This window comes from Artibeus jamaicensis, unplaced genomic scaffold (genome assembly GCF_021234435.1).
Source record: "Artibeus jamaicensis isolate MK-2021 breed Jamaican fruit bat unplaced genomic scaffold, CSHL_Jam_final scaffold_1964, whole genome shotgun sequence".
NCBI classification, from domain to species: domain Eukaryota; kingdom Metazoa; phylum Chordata; class Mammalia; order Chiroptera; family Phyllostomidae; genus Artibeus; species Artibeus jamaicensis.
This window is the reverse complement of record NW_026522030.1, coordinates 18,031,988-18,047,043: the sequence shown is the minus strand read 5'-3', so window position 1 is coordinate 18,047,043 and position 15,056 is coordinate 18,031,988. Positions and strand designations below refer to the sequence as shown.

At 49.2% G+C, this 15,056-nt stretch overlaps 1 protein-coding gene across 2 annotated transcripts in view; it reads right to left on the bottom strand.

Annotated features, from left to right (window-relative positions):
• Window positions 1–1,009: 1,009 nt before the first annotated feature.
• ANKS6 (ankyrin repeat and sterile alpha motif domain containing 6) overlaps window positions 1,010–15,056 on the bottom strand; it is a 46,249-nt gene continuing 32,202 nt past the window's right edge. The window contains exons 13-16 of one of the 2 annotated variants that reach the window (XR_008389942.1): window positions 12,562–12,629; window positions 10,665–10,698; window positions 10,122–10,238; window positions 3,691–3,780 (exon numbers count right to left, since the gene is read on the bottom strand). Coding sequence is in view for 1 of the 2 variants with exons in the window: in XM_037140787.2 (XP_036996682.2) it covers window positions 3,676–3,780; window positions 10,122–10,238; window positions 12,562–12,629 (290 nt within the window). In the remaining variant the exon portion in view is untranslated. Of the gene's footprint in view, window positions 3,781–10,121; window positions 10,239–10,664; window positions 10,699–12,561; window positions 12,630–15,056 lie in introns of both variants that reach the window. The other variant, XM_037140787.2, reaches the window with a different exon arrangement.

The following is a 15,056-nucleotide window of genomic DNA, read 5'->3' as shown; positions in this document are numbered from 1 at the left end:
AAAAACAGGTATCTCCCTTACCCCCTGACAATATTTAACCCACAGGTATGCTCTGCTGCTTGCCTTCAAACATGCCGTCCCGCATCTGGGGGGTCTTTTCCCTTCCCCACCTGCCTACTACGGTCTCTCTCTTTCAGACTGGCTCCAGCTGTGTCCTCTTCTGTCCAGGCTGCCACTGACAACAGCATCCAAGCTGCAGACCTAGCACACACCCTTATGACAAGACTCGTCACATGGCACTGCAATGCTTCACTTACGTGCCTGTCCCCTCTGAGATGCTCTGGGTTCCCTGAGGGCAGCGATGCGTTTTTTCATCTCTGGACTCGAAGTACCAGCATGACACAGGCACAGGGTAGATGCTTAGTAAGTGTTCACTGAATGAAAAATAAACATTTTCCTTGCACAACTAGCCAGCTTCCATGTGATGGGCTGGCATTAAACCAAAAAGGTGGGAGCCTTGCCCTGGCCATTGGGAGGCAGGGCTTGAACACCCAGCACACAGCAGGCAGGGCACTGCCCAGCCGCTGGGAAACAGTGCCTTCACCCCTACAGGATGGACAGCCCTCTGAGCAGGGTCCCAGCCATCTCAAAGTCAGGGACCCCTTAATCTTAATGTCTCACTGCCAAGCAGGCCACCTCTGCAGAGAGCTGCTGGGGAGAGGAGAGGCCATTACCAAAGACAACGAGGCCCTTGAATACACCCTCAGCCACTCCTAGGAGCTGTGGGGCTCCGTGGCTGCCACTGTCCTCATCAAAGCAGGGTCTCCCTGCCTGTGCCCAGGGAATCCATCTAGCAAGGGCACCATGAAGGCGCACGCTGTGGTCAAATGTGTGGGGAATGGCACAAGCTACCTGACCCACTTTGTGAGGCCCAACAAACACTTCTGTACTAAAGGTTCTGAAGTGCCCTATACAGCAAGTTATATAATTGAGCTGTAACCCAGTGTCTGCCAAAACTATCTGATCAGAGCCTCACCTCACTTTCACATATATACCCCTTTTTTAAATGAAAAACCTACTGACATCCTGTGAAACTAGTCACAAGGCCAGACAGCTGTGACATCCATGCTGATCTGTGTTCCTGAGAAGGACTGCCTGCAGACTGGGGGCCCACGCTGGGAAGATTCTGCAGCCCAGACTGAACACGCTTGGGGAAAAGCGGTGAAGGCCATCCCTCAAGAGAAATACTGTGGAGGGGACCTGCGTCCTGGGGGAAGGAATCCGTGCAATGGGAAGGGTCATCAGAAAAGTGGTCATGGCCCAGAACAGGTATCAGGAATCTCTTACCAACCAGCACACAAACCTCCTGGGAGAAAAAGCCTCAGAACCACTGAGTCCGGGTAAAAATACAAGAGAAGCTCCCATTCTGAGCCTTAGTTTTCCCATCTGCAAAATGGGAATGATCAGCCCTTCTCTGGGGTCATCAGACGAGATCACGGAGGTATGCATTTGTGGAAGGTGGATTCCCAGCATAGCTCTTGCGTATTGTGGGTGTTCGGTCAAACTTACCTGAGTAGAAGCTGCACTGATAACCGGTTTGTGAAAAGAACAGACAACAGTGAAAACCTGGCACAGAACCTCAAGGCACATAACTCAGAGGCAATGTATTTCATGGGCAAATAGCTCAAGGCCTGTCCATAAACCCTGAAGATATGAGTATGTTAAGTCACAAGAATCCCTGGTACTTCCAGCTCCAGAAGCCTGTGTGAGTCCTCAAAAGATGCACAGGCTCGGAAGCCCTCCAATCCAGTTCTAAGCTGGTTTGCTCCAGCTGGTGTGTAATAGACTTGCAGCTTCACCCCTCCATGCCTGTCTCCCCAATGTGCAGGATGGGGTTAAACCATGCCCACCCTCAGAGCGGCAGTGAGGGCGGATGAGACTGAGGTCAAGGTTCTGCACACATACCGGTAGGTGCCCAGTAGAAGTGTCTCCTTAGAGAAGGCTGGGAGGTGAGGAACAATTATAAAGACATCTGTCAGCGATGGCTAAAATGAAACCTTTTCTTTCCAGTCATGTGGAAAGTTGGCTTCAGCAGGTGGGAGGATGAAGAAGGAGCAACACCCACTGAACTGACAGGCCGAGAGAGAACTCGATCAAGCTCTGGACGAAGCAGTAATGACCACCTCTAAAACCCAGCAGAGCAGAAATGGGCATTCACGGCTGGGGGTGGGAGACGAGCAGCCGGCAGGGCTCACGGTAAAAATCAGAATTCTGTGCAGGCTGCCATCTGTTGGGTATATTCTGCAGACCACGTACTTATGCACTCTGGATCTAAGCTCCGAATAAGAGGCAAAGAACCCGCCCCTGGTTACCCAGTGGCCACCTACCGGGCTAGATCTGAGCCTTAGTCTAGAACACAAGCTCTTTCCACTCCCCTGTGCTGCCTCTTACGTTTGGGGTCAGATCATCCCTTCACCTTGCCCATTGAGGTCCTCAAGGTGGGGACTGGCTCTGGCTCATCTCTGCACTCCCAGCACCCAGCAAGACAAGTGCAGCAAGTGTTGACCGAGCGAATTACTCACTTGAAAACACTCCAGAAAGCTCTGGGTTTACGAGTCAGAGACCTGCTCATATACTATAACATGGCAGAAAACTACATGAACCGATGCCCTTCTGAGGAACAGAGTATTAACAGAGTCTAGAAAAAAAAATGCCCAATCCTCTGCTTCTTTGCCTAGACAATGTGAGCACCGAAGTCATTCCACAATGTAATACAGTAGGGTCTTCTGCTCCCGCTTGAAGTGCAGAAAGCCCTACAGTGGTGTGGGAGGAGCGGCGTAGAGTATGAGTGGATCATCCTTCCGACCACAGGGGAGGAAACTGGCAGCCAGAAGAAGGGATCCTGCCAGATCACACAGTGAGCCCCTCCCCCTTTTCCTACATAGAAGCTGTCTCTGCGATAAAGAAAAGTGCGTCTGACACACGCATCCTGCTGCATGCGGCGTGCCGCGGGCACAGTGGCAGGCTATGGCAGAGGGGTACACAAAGCACTATCCCAGTGGCCAGAGAGGTTAGTTCTGTGTAAGGGAGTCACGAAAAGGCTTCGTTTGACAAGTGACTCAGACTGTGAGGGGCAAGTTAGAAGTTTTAAGGGAAGATGTGCAGAAAATATGCACTTCCCCATCTAAGGACAGAGTTGTTGCTGTGAGGCCACTACCTGAACAAAGACTACACCTTCCAGCGTCCTTTGTACCCAGGGGTGGCCACGTGACTACTGGTGAACGCGAGCAGGAGGAGCCGTGGGCTGTGAACATTCAGGAGCAAGGCAGTGAGAAGGGGCTGTGCCTTCTTCACCATCCTTGTCTCCTTCTGCCAGCCAGAAGCAAAGACTCTGAAGCCCCTGGGAATGGCAGAGCCACAGATGAAAGGGGCTGGGCCCCTGAATCACTGTATGAAACCACATGCCAAGCAAGAAGCAGCCATACTGGACTTTATGTGAGACTGAGTGTCTAGTGTGTTGGAGTTTGTTACAGCCACGAGCATCACCAGCTACTACAGCAGAGAAGGGAAGATGGGTGTTCCAGGTAGAGGGAACAATGTGACTAAGACACAGCGGCGTGACAGAGCATGGTGTGTCTCGGGGAACGGTGAAGAGCTGAGGCTGGCTGGCACACTGGCTGTGCGAAGGCAGCGCCGAGATTCAAAAGCTCACGCTGGTGACCACAGGAAGGAGGATCATGTACAGGGATTATTTCCAGGGGCCCTGGTGTTGCTGGCACTGCTCTCAAAGGAAGAATGGAAGTTGTGAATGGTTTCCTGTAAAATTTGTCTCTCACGTCCCTGTGGAGGAAATTGAAAACAGACACAGAAAGCCTTGTTAAATCTTTTAACCATTAATTCAATTGACACAGTGTTGTTAATGCTCAACTCACACTTGAAAAACCCATGGGCGTCTTGGGGGAAATGAATTACCTAATTGACAGAGTACCACGTTTAGTAAAAACACTCTGAGTCAGATTCTTCCCCAGCACCCACAATCACAGCATGCCAAAGACTGGAGAGGGCCAGAGACGCAGGAGCCCAGTCCCCGCGACCAGGGTGGACAGCAGAGCTCAGGAAGCAGGACGGACTTGCGGGGGTCACACGGCATGGAAGGGAGGTCTCCTCCCCTGCTCTGCTCTGTGCCTCCTTCCAGCCCTCGGATTTCCAGGGAATTCAGTGGAAGCCAAACTTCTTGCTGCCACAGCGTGAGAGTTTGAACAGCCTTACTTGTCTTTGCCCAGAAGATGTCAGATTCCTCTTCACAGTGATTCACTTCTCGCCCTATCCCTGCAAGCTCTCCCCCTCCTGTCCCCTTGCACGCACATTTTGAGATAGAAAAACAGGGGGGATGTGAATGTTTCTTTAAGCCTAGAGAACATCTTCACTGAATAACTGACTGTCCAAGAGGCAGCAATACACAGAGGTTGAGACTAGAGACTAGAATCAAACAGCCTGAGTTCAAATCCTGAGTTGCCATTTACTAGCCGTATGACCTTGAGCAAAGTGCCTTGGCTTCCTCATTTGTAAGATGGGGATAAGAACAGTACCTCCAGCAGTTGTTGCTGACATAGGGCCCTGTGTTCGCAGCAGAAGGCAGCAGCATGGCTTAAACATGCTAACAAATAAATGAGGCCAAAATGTAAAGCACTGTTGTAGACCGCTCTGCCTGATTTTAGGAATTGTATCTCTGCCCCTTGTGGCTAAGGGTGAGAGACAACCTTTGGAATGCCAGCCACAGGAGACAAAGCTTGTCTCTGGTAGCAAACACTGCCTTAGTTCCTCTCCCTGCCCCCAAAGTTTGGTCAGAAGCCAATGACGGGTAAGACCCCTCACAGCGGGGGGTAACCTAAGCCAGACTCGATTACTTGGGGGGCCATCATGGAAGGACTGGGAGGGGGGCTGCAACAAAGAGCAATGGACTCTCACGGCCCCCCCCCCCGCCCAGCTTTGACATAGCCCAAGTCCCCATGTTCTGTGGGAGAAGCGCTTCCTGGCTCTAATCCCCTTAAGCCTGAATACCTGCTGCGGAGAGGTACAGCTCCTTGCCTTGCTAGAGCATGTCCTGGGGAAAAATCTGGCATCACAAAGACTTGCTGATAAACCTGTGAAATCTGCTCTGCTAAGAGTGCTTTCATTCGTAATGATAAGGGTCCGAGAGGAAATGAGTATGTCTCCCAAAGTTTCTGCAACTCTCTTCCTGACAGACACTGACTCAGACTGAAACCCTCAGACCTCTTTGAAATGTTATCTACTGTTTGATCCTTGTCACCCTGTATTCCTGTGTATTACAACCCAATAAAAGGCTATGGATGAGGGCGCTCGGGGCCTTTTTCTCCTTGGAGGAACTGGCCGCAGTTGGCCTTTGTCTCCCCTGAGAAACTGGCCACAGCCCACTCCTCCTCCCCAAACAGATCTCATCATGTCTCAGTCATATTCACTCATGTCTGTGGCACCAGGGGGACTCGCAAAGAAGTCGCCCCCACAAAGCACATTAAAAATGAATAATCTCCCACAGATTATCCTCTGCTAAGAATAAAAAGGAAAAAACGTCCATTGACTTGAACTTCAAACTTCCTCTTCTTGCATTTCATGAAATCCCCACACGCTGAGGGTCCCTCTCCAGACTCCTAGGGCTGAAGTGGCCTCCCAGGCACCTGAGGGGACAGCGGGGGTCCCCCTTCAGTCGGTTCTGGGGTTCCATCAACACAAACCTGACACTGCGGGCAGGGGACAGAGAAGTGACTGTGGGGTCAGAGGACCATGAGTCCCCATCCTACCACCCACTAGTGGAGGCATCCTGGGCATGACCCCCTGCTGCCGAGCTTCCATACCCGTAAGATGGGAAAATGTCACATGCTGGGCTGTGATGAGGTTCACCCTGAGATAATGAATGGGCCGACACTGTGCAAACTGCAGAGGGCAAACACATAACCAGGAGGGGTGATAGCGCCATCGTTATTAAACACTACCTTGGCCTTAATTGCCTGCAAAATGAGGTCAGGGCGAGACAGGGGTCCAGCAGTCTCTGCCTCCTCACCTTGGGAGGGAGCCGTGGATGATGAAAACCACAGTCGTTCCTGCATCCACACTGACTCAAGACGATAATGATAACTGGCCTTTAAAAACCCCTGAGTTTCAAAGGACCTGCCTGATAATTCTCAAAAGGAAAAGGCAAATGGCCATTAAAAGTAGAAAAAAGTGTTTAGTATATCTAGCAGTTAAAGAAATGCAAAATAAAACAAAGCGCATTTTTTTTAGCCTATCAAATTAATGAAACAATTGAAAAAAAAAACATACCAAACTCATACCCACAGCTGGTGGGGATGTTCAATGGCTCTTTCTGGAAAGTAATTCAAGAAAAGGTAACGTATAGCTCAAATCAGACTCTTTGACCTTGAGATTCCACTTTTACACCTGTTCTGAGCAGGTAATTAGAAGGCCTTACACACAAAGTTGCCCACGGCCATACTATTTAAAGAAAGTCTGGACATCTACATATCCAATTAAGTAGGAATTAAAAAAATAACTTTAGTACACTCATACAAATTATTATATTAAAAGAGCTCTTAATGACACAGGTAAGTACATATATTTCATATTAAATAAATAAAGTAGAATATAAAATTATAAATCCGAATGTATCTCAGCCACGTAAAGAAGAACATCTTGCTCTGGCCTGTGTGGATCCGTGGGTTAGAGCACCGTCCAGTAAATGGAAAAGTCGCGGGTTTGATTTTCAGTCAGGGCGTACACCTAGGTTGTGGGTTCAGCCCCCAGTCGGGGTGCATATGAAAAGCAACCAATTGATGTTTCTTACATTGATGTTTCTCTCCTCTCTCTCTCCCTTCCCTTCTCTCTAAAATCAATAAGCATGTCCTCAGGAGAGGATTAAAAAGAAAAAACATTTAGCACAAAACACTGCAGAGTGACCTTTCCAAATTTGAACAGTTATTGGCCTCTGGGTGGATGGATTGTGATTTCTTTAAAAAAACACCTTTTTCATACAGTGCAAACTTTGTACATGCAAAATGAAGATGCATGCTTTGATAATCACAAAAAAGTGGGAATGAAAAAAGTAATCAATGGCTTAGGACCGACTAGAGGTGAAACCCAGGCCTCATTTCTGGGTGCCCTTCCCCCACACGGACTGCCTGGGACAGGCAAGGTCATCAGCAGACTCACATACAGGTCATGACCTGAATACTAGAGAGGTCTACCCAGAAGTCGCATGGCTTGCAGCCGAGGGCCCACAGTGCTCTGCCGATGTTTTGTTAAGGCTGGGCCAGTTTTTAGTTAACACTCATTTTTTTTTAAATTTAGGCTAACACATTTAAAGTTTTTTTGACTGCATAAGAAATATATTTTATATCATAACACTATTACATGTAAATATATACAACTGAAATAAATTTTACCCTTCCTACCTGCAAAGCATGTCGATCATTTCTACTCTAGTCTGTTTTATAAAATGCCACTTAAGAACCACTACATTGGTTCCACGAGGCTCCAGCCATGGGCCTCGCTGGAAAGACTGGTGGTCAAGGAGAGCTGTCACTGTCCTGGTCTGGGTTGACAAATGTGCACAGGACACCTGGGCCACAATGGGTACTCTCTCGGCCAAGGCTGGGTTGCAGAGGACTAGGTATGGGTGTTACAAGGGAAGCTCATGCCTTGTAGCAATCAAGAAATAAGCAGGAGCCCCTAAAGTCAAGATCGGGCCAGTCCAGCCCAGAAGAGCTGAGACCCAGAGCATCTGAAGGGCTTCTGGGAACCTTCCTTGGCCTGAGGGCCTGTTGACTCTTTCTAAGAACCAGGATAGAGCTGCGATGGTAACCGGGGAGAATGATGATAAACTTGCCTGTGGAATGTTAAACTTCTCCCAGTCACACCTTGACACTATGATACACAATCCTCACTTCCAAGACTTTTGTCTGGTTCTATCCACCCTAGAATAAGAGAGCCTTTCTTTCTCCAACAATTAGTTCAGATCAACTCCTTCCCTGAACACCTGCCTCCCTGTGGAATCATCTGACTTTGCAGGGTGGGCGCTGCCTGTAGGAAGGATGGGGGTGGGATTCAGGTGTTCCCACAGCCTGGCATTTCAGAAGCGCCTGGCTCTCTGTGCTGGAAGCCGGTCAGCAGGGGCCCCCAAGGAAGACCACTGTTACGGACTGAATGTTTGGGGCCTCCCCTAAAATTCACACACAGAAACCCTGCTTCGATGTGATGGTATCTGGGAAGTAATTAATTATGCTTTGATGAGGCCATGAGGGACAGGCCCCCGTGATGGGATTTGTGCCGCTATAGGAAGAGACGGGAGAGTGTGCTCTTCTCTGGTCTCCGCCACGTGAGAATACGGGACAAGGCAGCAGTCTGCAGCTGGGAAGGGGACCCACACCAGAATGTTCCCTGCAGGCACCCAGCTCTTGGACCTCCCGCCTCCACACTCTGAGAAAGAGATTTCTATTGTTTACAAGCCACCAGTCTGTGATGCTTTGTTAGGGAGCCCAAAGAGACTGAGACAACCACCAATAGCTGTCATTTCCGCATCTTTAGATGGGCTCCTGCTTAGCACAGGATGCAGACCACTACAGAAATAGAGCAGGGGGCTGAGGAGTTTGAGAGAAAGTGAGCGAAAGGCTCCAATCAGCACAGACTTTAAGGAAAAGTGTTCTCCTTTGGAATGGACTTACAATGTTACATTGTCCCTCTGATGGTGCTGGTGAAGCTCCTAAGATTTTCAAACCAGCCCTGTCTGTCCTCCTTATGCGACCATGGGCCAAGGAAGCTGCAGCCCGGAAGGCAGAGGGCAGGTCTGGAAGCATCAGAGGTGACCATCCACCATGCCCAGGCCAGGCTCTGGGGGTACCCAGCTCCTCCCCTTCCTCCCAAGGCGCTTCCACAGTCCTCACTGGCTCTACGTCTGGAACTTTTTCTGTCCTTCTTCCTCAACTGGCCTAAGCGTGGCTTCCCCCCCTCCATATCCTCTCCTTGGCTCAGGTGTCCAGCCTTTGAAGACCAGAGGAGGAGGGTCCTTAAACTCCTGGTCCACAAGGTAAGTGAGCCCAATGTATGCAAAGTGGCTTATGAATGTAAAGTGCTACCTGAATATTTATTTGCTGCTGGTGCTACAAGTCTGTTCGGCAGTTCTGTGTGTACCTGGCACTATACAGAAAGAAAGAATCACGCTCTCTGACATAACGTCGTGTTGTGGAACAGAGCCTGAGAAACACGACCAGAGAAGAGAAAGAAAAGAGGCAGAGATGTCCATGACGGTGGTATTTACAATGGCAAAATCTCAGGCAAGGTGCTGTAGTTCGACGAGTGGGGAGCTGTTAGGTCGAGTGGGAAAAGCCACCGAGAGGTGGCTAGTACGCACAAGTACCACACACTGTTGTCTGAAGGAGGGCCAGGAACCCCGCCGGCACGGTGGGGGAGCAGGGTGGGGACGCAGAAGGCGAAGGAGTGTGAGGCTCCTGATGTGGCTGAAACATGACTCAGCGACTGTTTGCAAAATGGGTATGATGCTTTTCATATTTTTTTGTTTGCTTGTTTGTGTTTGCACATGTGTGGGTGGGAGGCATTGCTAATCTTTAGCTTCAAGGCCAATAAAACAGAAATTTAACATTAGGCAAAGAGGCAGGACACCAATCATACCAATGCTGACTGATGGGTCTCTGTGTGCCAGGGTCTCTGCTTAGCACTTTCGTTCCGGCGGCAATGCCATTGCCCTCACCCTGCAGATGGGGAAAGCCCGGCTCGGGGAGGTGCCTGACTCGCCCAGAGAAATGCAGGGAGTGAGCGAGGTGCTGTGACTCCACCTGCAGGCCCACCTGACTCCAGGGGACATCTGTTCCAATGTCTCTGCTTCCCCTGTGCTCTGGAGCTCAGTCTCAGCCCTGAGGGCTGGAATTACCAGAGGGAATCTTTTAGCTGAATCTAACTTTATGGGAAGAGAGATTTGGAAGAGGCACAGGCCATAATGGGAGGCAGCGGGAAGCATGCACGTGGGGCCAGCCTCTGCCAGATTTGCTGGAGATAAAATTAGACCACCTAAGGTCCTTTAAGCTCTGAGCTGTTTGAAATAGGGAAAAAAGAGAGAGAGAGAGAGAGAGAGAGAGAGAGATTGAGAACAATACCTTGCCTGCGTTCAGTTCAGAAATTGCTGCCAGAATCTGCTGCCTGGACCCATCTGTCTTAATGCCCAGCTCCTTTAAGTCGCCGTCGGTGAGGGTGAGGAATGCCTCCATGTCCACCTGGGAAGGAAGAAGGGGGATTCGCCACCATCTGCTTGGTGCCGCATCTCTTTTTTCCAACTACAGCAGAAATATCATGATTATGAGCTATTAGTACTTATTAGCAGTGAAGTTAATTATAACTTACTATTTCCAATTCCTGACTGAACACTGAAAGTTTAGTGCAAAATATCAGTAAGAACTAACTCTCCTGAGCTCTAGCCCTGGGGTTTCCAAGAGAGTGTACTTTGGAAAGAACCTGGAAAAGAAACAAGTTTAAAAAAAAAAAAAGGCCCCCAAGGCAGTAATCTGGGCAGCTAGAGTTGTAAAAACACCCAGGTCCTGCTATAAGAAAGTAAATTCCATAAGAAAGTAAATTCCAGTTTTGTGGGACTTTGAACAATGCTGGCTCCTACACAGAAAATGTGGGTGTATGCGGATACTCACCAGGATTCCCCCCTGAGGACAAGAGAGATGCAGACTGTGGAAAGACAGAGTGAGAAAATGAACGAGCAGAAGCAATAAGGAGAGCAGTGCTGCGGAGAACGAAGGTGGAGGGGAGCCCAGGATAAGGGTGTCCCAAAGCCGTACGATCTCTGGTCTCCACTGAAGCAATCCCAACATTGCTGTCATCCCTGCCCATGCCTCAGCTCCAGGAGAAATAGCTTCCACCCCATCTTTCCTTTTCTTTTTTAACAGTCACTTTACTTTCCTGGGCTAAAAGAAAGTCTTGACCCAGCTTTGCGGCCCTGGGACAGGGTCTGCTCCCTCAGCCAATCCCAAACTCTGTGAGACGCAGGCACCTCCCTCCTCTCTGACCACCAGCTCCTCTGGGACTTCATAGCTCACGAGGAGCTGACGGGCTGAGCAAGAGAGTGGTGTGGCTTTGGCTGAAACCAGCCGGCCCCTGGCCCTGCAGGACACTCCCCTCTCCCCATCATCCCAGACCTGTGGCAGGGAACCCACATCCAGTCCCCACGGCCAGCTCTTCGGAAGGCACGGGATACATCAAATGACAGTAGAGAGCCATCGCAAACAGGAAAGGGTTTCTTCATGAGAAAAATCACTGCTCTGCTTTAAAACTTGAGAGGCGGAATGGACAGACTGGACAGGGCAGAAAAGCAAACCGAGGAAGAAAACCACAGCACCCAGTCTGTTTCTTGAAACAAAATTCAAACTCCTCGATTACATCTCAAGCTCACTGGGGGCAGTGACTGGTTCTTGAGATTGCAACTGCTCATCCCATGGTTTCACGTACTACTAAACCGGGCACCAGAATCTCAACCAGTGACGACACCCTGCTGCCTTGTGGGCCGCAGAGAAATTTTATCTGGCTGAAACAGGAAATTTTTTAACAACGCACTGAGGTATAATTTACCTACCACACAACTCTCCCATTTAAAGCATGCGACTCACAGACTTTGGGGGCAGAGCTGTGTAACCATCTCCACACCCAATTTCAGAGCATTTTCATCCCCGTTAGAAACCCCTCCCCATTCTCCCCCCGCCCCCACTGTATTCAGTGGCCACCACTAATCTGTTGGTACTGCCTGTCCTGGACATTTCATATAAATGGAACCGTACAACGCATGGCCTTTTGTGACCAGCTCCTTTCATCCTTTCACTTGGCATCACGCTTTCAAGGTTTGTTCGTGTTGTGGCACATGACAGAGCTTCATTCCTTTTTGAGGACCAGTTTGTATTCCATGGGGCAGAGATAACATGTTCTGTTTATCTGTTCAACTAATGGGCATTTGGGGCGTTTCCACTTTTGGGCTACTGTGAATAGACGTTGCTGCGGACGTGTGTGCACAAGTGTTTGTGTGGACCTATGTTTTCCTCTCTTGTGGGGGTGTACCTAGGGGTGGGCTTGCTGGGTCATACAGTAACTCTATGTTTAACGTTTTGAGAAACTGCTAAACTGCAAAACAGCACTATTTTAAGTCTGTGATTGTGAGTGCTTTTAAGTAAATAGGAGTTCTCTCGGATTAACACTGACTCTGCATCCAGACGCTTAACACAACAGATTCACTGGGATCTGCAAACCCGAGACCCTGTCGGTCAGTCCCCATGGACAAGTGTATGGAGGACAGACACAAACTTTGAGAGAGAGTAGTGCTCAATGATTCTATAAAATGCAACAAGCCTTCAGGGCCCCAGAATTTCACTGTTGTGGACTGAACGAAATGTGCTGAACACGAATTCCAGTTCCTCGGCTCTCACAGCGAAAATGACCAGTCTAGGCTGGCAGACGGAAAACAAGCAGAAGCAGTCGGGAAAGACAAGATTTAGACAATTTTTAGCCAACAAGGTTTAAATTGAGATTCAAAAAGAACATCCTTACCTCTTGCTCCTCAAAAATGGGCTGATATTTCTCCAGTGACAATTTCTTAAGGATTCCAGTCAGTTCATCTTTAAGAGGGAAAGATGTAAAAAAGACAAAAAAAAACCCATTTTAGAATTTGAGAAAATGTATCAAAAGGATGATCTTCAGACGTCCATAAAGCACAGAAAGCGGATGTAAGCTGCACTCCCGGGTGTGGGGCTGGAGGCCCCATCCCCCACTGAGGGCGAGCCGCAGGCATCCGCCGAAGTCCCTAATGGAGCCATGACAAGAGAAGACAGGGATGTTCACGGCCAGGCTGACTCTCCAAGGGCTGCAACCACCAAGGTCCTGGAGTTCCAGCTGCTGGGACTGGAACTCTGCCTTCTGTCCAAGACTGGTTTGTAATTATGAGGTATTGGCTGCTGGTCTCTGCACCTGCAATGAATGCTAATGCCAGCAAATCCTCAGCTGGTCAGAGAAAGAACTTAGAACAGGCAGGTGGGCTTGAGCCCAGGGTCGGAGTTTGGATTGAGTGTGTGGAGGCTGTGGGCTTCCAGAAGGAAGGTTACATCTCAGTGGGGCAGAGGGGCAGGTGCCAGAGGAAAGGTAGCAAGACCAGCACCTGAGGGTTTAAAGAAATATTTATTCACACATTTGATAAGCATCTACCAGACTGGGCATTAGTGACCCAACAGAGACCAAAATAGACCATTAGCAGGCTGACAGAGGAAGAACGGAGCCGCACGGGGGAGGCTGACATGGGAGGGCAGGATGCTGTTCACAGAGGGTGGTCAGGGAAGGCTTCTCGTATGAGGCATCGTTGGAGCACGAGACGAAGAAGCAGGATGTGCAGATATGAAGGGGAAGAGCACTAGGCTGAGGGAACAGTAAGTGCAAAGGTCTTGGGACAGTGGGTACAGTTCACAGAAGAGTGGACTAAAGGTTAGAAGGCCTGAGTCACTCAACAGTGGCCACCAATGTGCCCACGATATGCTGGGAATGCCAGCTTGGAAAGGTTCCTGCTGGGAGGAGCTCAGTGTGGTGGGAAAGACACATTGAAGAGGTGACAGCGGATACACATCGCCCGCTGTCAGGATGAGCCCTCTGCTCTCTACAGCAGCCCCCTGAGGCAGGCCCTATTACTGTCCCCATTTACAGATGAGAAGCTGAGGCACAGAGAGATCGGGTGCCATATCATATGTGGTCACACTGCTGGCCTACAGCATGGCAGGGATGCAAACCCACGGTCTAGCCCCCAGGCCTGTACTCCACACCCCACTCGGCCACTTCTCCCACTGGTGGTGAGTGAAGGGCACACACAAGGGAACGTGGGACAGAGACCCAGCCCGAGGGACCAGAGAGGTCTTCGGGGAAGGGCTGCTACTGAGCTAGGATGTGTGAGATGAACGGAGTCCCCGCCCAGACATAACCCAGCAGTTTCCTGATGCCAAACCTTTGCTCTGGCTGCTCCCCTGGCGCCCAGCCTCCCCCCACAGCGGTGTGCTGGCAAACGGTTAACGGCGGGGCTGGGGGGGGGGGTGTATTCATGTATGTAGGTACATAAGTTTACTGCAGATTTTACTGGTATAAAGAATGTGCAGCACACAGTTTACATGTCGTAACAAACTATACAAAACCCGTCCTTATAAATCCACATAGCAAATGTCTCCACTGCATTTCAGGCATCTCACAGAAATTCTTCCACAGGTTTTTGCCCTCCTCTTGCACCAATGGCCAAGGAAGGTGGTTCCAATGTGAAGGCTGGCTGTTCCTTTTATGTGAACGTGGAAGATGAAACGAAACAATGAAGATGCGTGTTCTAACTTCACGCCAGTGACTTCGCTGAATTAGATAACAGTTTTCAAATCCTGGAAGAACATTTTCTCAACTGTTCATGCTGTTCACGGTGTAACAGCACCAGACAGGACACTTTTAAGTTTAACCTGCATGATTGACATTGTCTCCACCACTGTCTAGATTGATCCATAAAACAATAAATCAAGCCCTGACTGGTGGCATTTGCTGATTTCCACAGTGTAAAATACCCCCATCACAGCCAGCCAATGTAACGCGGCCAATGTAACGCTCCTGAAAGTGGAACTGGACAGAGATGCATGGCAGTGACCGTGGCCATGTGATGTTTCTACCACACAGACGAGAGATGTGAATAATCTCAAGAGCACAGATATTTGTAAATGCACTAAAAAAAAACAGCAAATAACTGTGCTTTAAATACCACACACCTTTACACTTAATATAATTTAATATTACATTCAGGTAATTTGTTTTTGTTTTTCCTTTTTGTCTTCTTGTCTATACATTTTGCTATTGTATTTGCTGAGACAGTTACTTACAAAGCAGTTCCCATAAGACTACCAGTTGATTTCTCAAGAGAGACCTTGCAGGCTAGAAGGGGCTGGAAAGAAGTATTCAAAGTGATGAAAGGCAAGGCCCTACATCCAAGATTGCTCTATCCAGCAAAGCTTTCATTTAGAATGGAAGGGCAGATAAAA